Source organism: Lactuca serriola, chromosome 7, assembly GCF_051521515.1.
Source record: "Lactuca serriola cultivar US96UC23 chromosome 7, Lser_US96UC23_V15, whole genome shotgun sequence".
NCBI lineage: Eukaryota > Viridiplantae > Streptophyta > Magnoliopsida > Asterales > Asteraceae > Lactuca > Lactuca serriola.
In genome coordinates, this window is record NC_136414.1 from 35,876,828 (window position 1) to 35,886,809 (window position 9,982).

Sequence of the window (9,982 nt, forward strand, 5' to 3'; positions counted from 1 at the left end):
AATCATTGATCCACTACCAAATCATATGTTTTTAACTCAAGGAAAACATGAATAAAAGGCATCTAAGGACATGAATTAAATTCAGCAACTTAATTCATCACTATATATAACAGCAGAGTAAAATGGTCATTTTTCATCACTCACCGCATTCAGTCAAATGTACAATCAAACAACATAATTTCTTATCTAGACAGACCTTTTCCGGTCAGCACTTTCTCAGTCAGTAACTATCAAACGGGGCCTTAATGTTCTTTTTCTTGTTTTTTAATATATGGTTGGTTGTTTCATATATATATATATATATATATATATATATATATATATATATATATATATATATATATATATATATATATATATATATAAACACAAATGAATGTTTTATTTTTTCTATTTCTAATAGCATATTTTGAAAATTAATAACATTTTATTAAAAAAGCAAATAATTGGTTAGTTTTACGACACTACTACCATCCTTTAATTATCATTTTCAGGAAAAATGAAAAATAGGTCTTTATTTTTTCAAAAAATTACAAAAATGTCAAGCAAGACCAACACCAATTGACCTCTAAAACACCGCTTTAGAGGTCATTTTCACTCCAATCAATCTTTAAATATCACACCATCTTTGTGTTTTTACACCAAATATAGAGGCTAAGAATGAAAGACCTCTATAAAACACCATTTTAAAGTTTGGTTGGAATGAAATCTAATGATGTTAAATCATTATAATTTTTATGTTTATGGTTGGAGAAGCTCTACCAAGTCATAAAGTTATAAATGGTACATGGGAAAAGCTAAGATTCATAAATATTCATGTAAGAAATTATTATAGAAATGTTCCTTGTATGATTTATAAATTAAAAAAAGGGTCCTTGGAAAAATTAAAAATGTACTTAAATGATCCATATAAAAAATAATTATAAAAATTGTCCACATAAGAATTAATTACATAAATAGTGTATGTATATTACAACAATTGTTCCAGTATAGTATAATAGCAAGATTATAAAAAATAGGTCTCGTGTAACTTTTGAAATTAAATGATTCATGCATATAATACCATATTGAAAAAAAATTAAAAAGAGACCTTATATACCCTTAATATTACAGAAACTAGACGAATGCCCGCGCGTTACGCAGAAATACCTATATAGTTGAAGTATTTACAAATATATAATTTTTTAAATATAACAATATCGTCGTTGTTAAATTTGATATAATAATTTGTATATACTAAATTGATATAATATATTGGTTATTTTGAATTGTATGATAATATATACATTTATTATAACTTCATAATCTCAATCGTTTAAATGACTTCTTCCCGCGAGTTACACATGAATAAAATTAAATATAATATATGATTTGATGTTATTTATAGTTGTTTTTATTGTTAATTAATTTTTTAAAATTTAGTTGCTTAATGTTTTAATTTCTATCATTATAATTATTTAAAACATCAAACATTGTTTTTTATTTTAAAGCTAACAATATAATCATTTATATAGAGTTGCTTTTAACTATTGTTATTGTAAGTTATTTTAAGCTACTTATTTGGAAACTTTTAAAGATTATAAAAATATATTTTAGAAATATTTTAGTTAAATTGAGATCACTATTTAGTTTTTTGCTTTTATCACTACAATTTATCAATTTTAACTATTTACAAAATATTCTTTAGTTTTTTTAAATGGAACTGAAATTTATATTTGAGTTGACATTGTAATGCGCAGAAACACCTATATAGTTGAAGTCTTTACAAACATATATTTTTTAAAATATAACACTAACGTTGTTGTTAAATTTGATATAATAATTCGTATATTAATTTGATATAATATATTGATTATTTTGAATTATATGATAATATATAAATCTATTATAACGTCATAATTTCAATCGTTTGAATGACTTCTACTCGCGAGTTACACATCAATAAAATTAAATATAATATATGGTTTAATATTATTTATAGTTGTTATTTTTAACTATTTTTTTAAAATTTATTTGCTTAATGTTTTAATTTCTATCATTATAATTATTTAAAACATCAAACATTATTTTTTGATTTTAAAGGTAACAATATAACCATTTATATAGAGCTATTTTTAAGTATTGTTATTATAAATTATTTTAAGCTACTTATTTGAAAATTTTTAACGATTATATAAATATATTTAGGAAATATTTTAGTTAAAATGATATTACAATTTAGTTTTTGCATTTATCACAATAATTTATCACTTTTAACTATTTAAAAAAATATTATTTTGTTTTTTTAGTGGAACTGAACTTTATATTTAAGTTGACACTATAATGTTATATTTAAATTAACAATTTAAGTATTTTGTCCAAACTGTTCAAAAATTATAGCTTTAAACTGATAATGGTTTACATGCAACAACATTTTAAATCTAATAAATTAAATATAATATGTTAAAATTTAAAGACATAACTTTATAAATAGAAGTAAAGATATTATTTTAAAATTGAAATTTAGTCTATTTATGATTATACTTTAGGTTTGATATTTATTTAACCTTATTAACCAACTTACAATCATTATTAGAAAGACACTACAATTTATCACTTTTAACTATTTATAAAATAATTTTTGGGTTGTTTAAGTTAAATAAAATTTATATTTAAGTTGAGCTTATAATGTTATATTTTAATTAATAATTTAAGTATTTTATACAAATTGGTCAAAATTATACCTTTAAAATGATAATGGTTTGCATCCAACAATATATTAAAACTAATAAATTAAGTATAATATGTTAAAAGTTAAAAAACATAATCTTATATGTAGAATTAAATATATTATTTTAGTATTGAAATTTAGTTTATATATGAATACACTTTAGATTTGATATTTATTTAACCTAATTACCAAATTATAATTATTATTATAAAAAAAATTGAAAAGTCATGGGAGTTTCAAATGAATGTGGTGAAAGGAAAAAAAAAATGGAAGTTTCAAATACATGAGATTCAAGAAAAAAAAATGCTAGCTTTATATGTATGTATGATGTTCCCATAAAAGTGGCATTAAATAAAATAACCAATTAATTGATCTTATTGAAAAATAGAAATCCGTGTTATGAAAAAAAATATTTATGTTATACTAAAATTATAAAAATGCTTCATTTGTATCTTGTAATATCGAAATTACGAAAACAGTATGCATGTAAAATAAAATTACACTCATATACCGTATATAATAGTAAAACTATAAAAAATGGTCAAATACTCAAATATGTAACAAAACATAAAAAAAAAAGAAAAAAAAAAGATTTCTGTGTAATACTAAATTATAAAAATGGTTCATTTGTATTTTGTAATATCCAAATTACAAAAATGGTCTATATTTAAAATAATTACACTCATATACCATATTTAATAGTAAAATTATAAAAATATCAAATATATAATAAAACACAATAGAAATTATATCAAAAATATATAATTAATAAAATTGGTGCTAAGTAACAAAGCATAATAGAAATTATGTGGAAAATAAAATTAATAAAGTTGGTGTTAAGAGCATCTCCAACTCACTCTCATATTTTATTATTTTCTCAATTTCTTCCTTATTCATCTCCAACCATATCCCATTTATTCTCTTATTTTGAGAGAAATGAATAGTATAACATCAAATATGGTGTTATACTATTCTTTTCCCCTAAAATATGGATGAACTTTAAGTTGTCGGTTTTAGTTTTTCTTCTTTTTATATATTTTACATTTCTAGTTTAATTTTATCTACTAATAATAATTTACATGTAATATTTAATACTTAAAATATTGTGTTATATATTAAATTATATTAATTAATTATAAATATAAAGTTTGTCCTTTGTTTATCAAATTCATATAAAAATTTAAATACATATTGAAATTTTAAAACACGATAACATATTTTACAAAAGCTTATAATATTATAAATATAATCTTATTTATTTAATATCATTGTAATGAAAAATATATATTATATATTTGTTAAAACTAAATTAATAGAAGGGTGTGTATGATCATGGGGTGTCGTTGGGGGGGGGGGGGACAAGACCTAATTTTTTCATTATATATTTTAATTTAAAAATAAAAGTTATAATAAAGATATGGACCTTTTTTTTCTTGTTCGTCCTAGGCTTTTGAGAATATTTAATTTCTCAGGAACGTCCCTATTTATGATAATTCATATAAGTTAGAAGATCGTAATATAATAGGAATATATTTTTTTGGGGGTAAAATTAGGATAAAAATGAAATAGTGTTGGAATTGAAATACTATTTATCTTATTTTTAACTTTATTTTTTGGGAAAAAAATTAAAATAAATTAGAGATGGTCTAAGTGAAAATCCTTTTGTATTACAAACTAGGGGTGAGCATTTAGACCGATGGAGCGGACCGGACCGGTGAACCGGACCGGACCGTTTTTTTGGACCCCCGGGGCGGTTCTCGGTTCTAAGACCTAATTTTTTCATTATATATTTTAATTTAAAAATAAAAGTTATAATAAAGATATGGACCTTTTTTTTTCTTGTTCGTCCTAGGCTTTTGAGAATATTTAATTTCTCAGGAACGTCCCTATTTATGATAATTCATATAAGTTAGAAGATCGTAATATAATAGGAATATACTTTTTTGGGGGTAAAATTAGGATAAAAATGAAATAGTGTTGGAGTTGAAATACTATTTATCGTATTTTTAACTTTATTTTTTGGGAAAAAAATTAAAATAAATTAGAGATGGTCTAAGTGAAAATCCTTTTGTATTACAAACTAGGGGTGAGCATTTGGACCGATGGAGCGGACTGGACCGGTGAACCGGACCGGACCGTTTTTTTGGACCCCCGGGGCGGTTCTCGGTTCTAAGACCTAATTTTTTCATTATATATTTTAATTTAAAAATAAAAGTTATAATAAAGATATGGACCTTTTTTTTTCTTGTTCGTCCTAGGCTTTTGAGAATATTTAATTTCTCAGGAACGTCCCTATTTATGATAATTCATATAAGTTAGAAGATCGTAATATAATAGGAATATACTTTTTTGGGGGTAAAATTAGGATAAAAATGAAATAGTGTTGGAGTTGAAATACTATTTATCTTATTTTTAACTTTATTTTTTGGGAAAAAAATTAAAATAAATTAGAGATGGTCTAAGTGAAAATCCTTTTGTATTACAAACTAGGGGTGAGCATTTGGACCGGTGGACCGGACCGAACCGGTGAACCGGACCGGACCGTTTTTTTGGACCCCCGGGCCGGTTCTCGGTTCTAAGATTTCTCGCCGGTCCGGTCCGGTTTTTTTCCCGGTCCGGTCCTGTTTTTACCGGGTTTAGAACCGGTAGGATATGATTAAGATTTTTGTGACGTTTTTTAAACACACATAACTCATTTATTTTAAGTCGGATTGACCTGCGGTTTTTTCCAACATTTAGTTTACGGTTTGTAGATGAATTTAGATTATAATTTTGTTTATTTTGGTATTATATTTACCGTGTTACAATCCTTCAAAGTAGAGCTATCAAAGCTGAAAAAATTCAGCTTTTCAGCAACATTTTGTAAGCTGTGACGTTTTTTAAACACCCATAACTCATTCGTTTTAAGTCGGATTGACCTCCGATTTTTTCCAACATTTAGTTTACAGTTTGTAGATGAGTTTAGACTATAATTTTGTTCATTTTGGTATTATATTCACTGAGTTACAATCCTTCAAAGTAGAGCTATCAAAGTTGAAAAAATTCAGCTTTTTAGCAAGATTTTATAATCTGTGAAGTTTTTTAAACACCCATAACTTATGCGTTTTAAGTCGGATTGACTTACGGTTTTTTCCAACATTTAGTTTACAATTTATAGATGAATTTAGACTATAATTTTGTTTATTTTGGTATTATATTCATTGAGTTACAAATTTCAATGTAGAGCTATCAAAACTGAAATATTTCAGCTTTTTAGTATTATTTTATACTATAATTCCGAGTCTGCGTTTAGCACTTGTGGTAGAGTTGTAAGTGAGTATCAAACTAGTTTATCGACATTGATAGTTGAAGTTGTGTTATGCACCCAAGATTGGGTGATAAGGTTTACAAATCCGATAGTTGACAACGTTGATGACATCTTGAACGATGATGATATAACTTTGGGTAAAAAATTACAATCTTTATTCTTTTTTTATACAATTATTCATTTTTATTAAATACTAACAACATTTTCATTTGTGTTTATGTAGAGATTGCACAAGCTTTAAATATGTTACATATAGATGACAATGATATGGGGAAGAGGCCAATGGAAGATTAGATTATGAGTTTATGAAATTTGTTAGTTTGATTGATTTTAAAGTTTAAACTATGATTTTTGTTGTTACGGTAATATTTTTGTATGTTTGTCTTAAAATTGTTTAACTTTTGTTGGTGAACTTGATTTATATGTTAGTTGCTTTTATTTGGAAAATTAATTTTTGCAAATTGCAAGTTATAATATTATACATCAATGTAGATTAGTTAGGCGTGAAACGGAAACATATTAATTTTGCAAGTTATAATATTATACATCAATGTAGATTACTTATTAGACTCTAAGCAATTAAAGTTGTATCGGTCCAAACGGGTCCAAAAACCAGAAAACCCGGACGTGGACCCGGACACGGACACGACTCATCCGGTCTGGTCCATGGTCCACAAAATTCTCATTAACCAGTCTGGTCCAAGAGCCGGTCCGGTCCGGTTCGGTCCGGGCCGGTCCAAATGCTCACCCCTATTACAAACTAGCTGTGAGGGACATATATTACCTTGAGTCATTTTAACAAAAAAAATAAATATAAAGGTCTAATTATTTAAAAAGTTTTAATTTATAAGAAAAATAAAAAATATTATATTATTATAATTAAAATGTTTTTTTCTTTTGTAAATTTAAATAAATAAACAAAGGAAATAAAGGGTTTTAGTTTAAGAATTTTAATATTAGAATGTAAATCTATTAATAAAATTGATATCTATTAATTATTATAATACTAGGTGTGAGACCCATGTATTACATGAGTTTATTTAAAAAATTAAATATAAAATTTTAACAATTTGAAAATTTTGAATTTATAAGAAAAATGAGAATTTTTTTGAATTTTTAAAATTAATAAGACTTTAATGTGTTGAATACATTACATATATAAACCCTTTTTAATAAATACCTTACATATATATTACCTTATATATTAAATGTAGAATTTTAATTTAATAAAATGAAAAATACAATAAAATGACAAGTGGAAAATAGAAAATTTAAAAATTCTAAAAAATGTCATGTGTCTAAATGAAGGAAAAAAGGACATGTAGCAAAAAACCTTCATTTATTATAGTAGATTATATTTAAATACTATAGGAAAATTAATAAAATAAAATAAAACAATAAAATAATATTAAAAAAGTTAATTTAAAATAATTACAAAATAAATTGTAACAAAATAAGGATATAGCAAAAAGATCTATAAACACCCATTTATTTACATAAATCAAATTAAAAAAAAAAAAAAAAAAACAATAGGAAATGTTCCTACAAAACCTCATCAAGATCTATAAACACCCTATTGGGAAACAAGATAAATCTTCAAAAATGAAAAACAATTATACAAAAATTATCCATAGACTATAATTTTACGTTCTTTCTGCTTGAGCAAGGTGCCCCATTTGATCTGCAAGACTATTTACACTCCTCATATTCCACCAAAACTTCCCATACTGATCTAATCCCCTCCGGTCATTCTCCGTCGTCGAACCACCAGGATTCTCAGTCAAAAACTGTTCCCAAAACCCATCATTAACACTCACATGTTCGATACCCCTTTTCCCACTTCCTTCTTCTTCTTCGCTTCCGGCCACCGTGTTCAGTTCAGAACTTGCAGGTTCCTGGTCCGACTCCGGCAGCCATTTTTTCCGGTCAAGAGTCTCCTGAACTTCCGTCAATAATTTCTCGCAAAACATAAGTGAAGAATCTAATTGCTCCACCAATTCTAGATCCAGCGCCAAAAGGGTGTTTGTAGTTAGCGTCTCGGAGATCGGGATGTTACAAGGACATGACTGATCGTTGTGAGGTTCAGCAGAAAGTCGCCTCTTACGATCGTTATTATCGGGGACTTGAGGGGCAAAATCGCATGTATTGAATGGTTTTTGCAGAATTTGATCCAAAGTACAGAGGAGATCTTTTTGGTTTTTTCCGGCGGCTTTTATCCGCTCTGTCAACCCACGTGCCGTTGATTCGATCTCGTTTTGTTCTTGTTGCTGCGTTTGAAACTCTAATAATAACGATTGTTTCTCGTAATGCAGCCTGTAAATCTCCTCGTTGTATCGAATTCTTTCTGATTCGGTTAATGGAGAAGCGATAGAAGATGAAGAAGCTCCATGGATATAGAGGTTCTGCATCGAATGACTATGAACGGGCTTTTTTCTATGGATGTTCTTCAAGAGATGTGGTTGACCTCTAATGAAGTCTTCGTTTGCAAATTCCCATTGTTCTGGATCGATTTTCCGAAAACCCTAAAAGATTAAACGCGTAAAACGAAGTTAATTAACGATTAGGAAAACTGAAACGAAACCCATGAAAGGTAATGAGTCATGAGAGATGAGTTTACATATGTGTTGAGTTGTCTGATGAAGCTCGAGAAATTATTGTGCTTGAAGTATCTTGGAAGCAATTCGCCGGAAAACTCAGGTGGGTTCCAAACGATGAAGCTCCGATCGTTATGACTCCATGATACGATCGTATCAGTTAACGGATCATCGACCATTTCGTAGGTTTTCGCGATGAACGGAGGCAGACTACTTTGAGCATCATTCATTTCGGTTTCTTATCACAAAAAACTTCCAAGAATCCACTCAATCCAGTCTTTTTTATATGTATTTCCCAGATGAATTCGAACAAAAGCATGAATTTTAACCAGAGAGCTAAAGAAGTGAAGAACTCCTTGTTCCCCCAAATATAGCAAAACCCAGCAAGATAAGGTCACTTTTATCTAGTCAAATTTTATGTACTTCCTACCAAAAAAGACATGAAAGGAGACAAATAAGAATTTACGATGATTGCTTCGCAAAAGGGAAACTTTAATTAACAAATTCGTTAACAACAGCAACCCATTTCCGGAAGCTTAAAGCAAAAGCATCCCATTTGTACAATTGTGGGAAATAGACATACAAAACACGCAATTAAATATGCCAAAAATAACGGAAACAATTGCACACCAGGTGTTCGACGAATTACCTGAGAGAGAAAAATACCAAAATCTGGAAATTCCAACTTGGGTTCTTGAATTGAAGTCGTTCATATGCTGGAATGCAGGAATCGAGGTTGAAGAGTTGATCTTCTTTACGTATTCATTCGTAATCTTTACGACGTGGATTGATTTATAGTAATATTTTTTTGTAGAAAATTGATTGACTGACGTATGTGCTTTGGTGGGGTGTTGACCCTATCTTCTCGAAGTCTTTTTGGACTTTGGTCAATGGTCCTGTGATGGTAGATTTCAACTTAGTCCCTTGTAGTTATAGATAAGTTACATGTGTTACCCCAATCTTGTCAGAAGTTAAAAGTTAGACCTAACCCAAAGAGTAAAAGCTTAAATCTCATAGGATATCATAGTCATCCGACTTTAATTCCTTAATTTTAACAAATATTAAAACGAAAACGGACGAAAAATGATATCACTTGTGTAAATTGTAAAATCCAAGTGTTATAAAATGAGGCTTTGCGTTACCGATTATAATTTATATATTTGAACTTTTTATTCATATACTGTTTAATTGAATGTTTATGTATGATAATAAAGTTATTCTAGGACCATTTCTCAAAACCATACTTTCAAACACCAACACATAATAACCATCTATATAATGAATTTGCGGTTTAATTTTCTAATATCTTTGTTGAAAGTTCAAATGTCATTGAACTCATAAATGTGACCACGAATTTGTGATCTTATTTTC

At 27.4% G+C, this 9,982-nt stretch overlaps 1 protein-coding gene across 2 annotated transcripts; it reads right to left on the minus strand.

Annotated features, from left to right (window-relative positions):
- Positions 1-7,479: 7,479 nt before the first annotated feature.
- Positions 7,480-9,406, minus strand: LOC145062026 (heat shock transcription factor A4A). Of its 2 annotated transcripts, none has more exons than XM_079009635.1 (3): positions 9,261-9,406; positions 8,635-9,037; positions 7,480-8,539 (listed from the first exon to the last, which is right to left on the minus strand). In XM_079009635.1, the coding sequence occupies exons 2-3, from the start codon at positions 8,839-8,841 to the stop codon at positions 7,661-7,663; spliced, it is 1,086 nt and encodes a 361-aa protein (XP_078865761.1). In that variant the 5' UTR covers positions 8,842-9,037; positions 9,261-9,406; the 3' UTR covers positions 7,480-7,660. The 2 variants fall into 2 exon arrangements, with proteins under 2 accessions (XP_078865761.1, XP_078865762.1); XM_079009636.1 differs by having other exon boundaries at positions 8,635-9,033; positions 9,261-9,396.
- Positions 9,407-9,982: the final 576 nt, after the last annotated feature.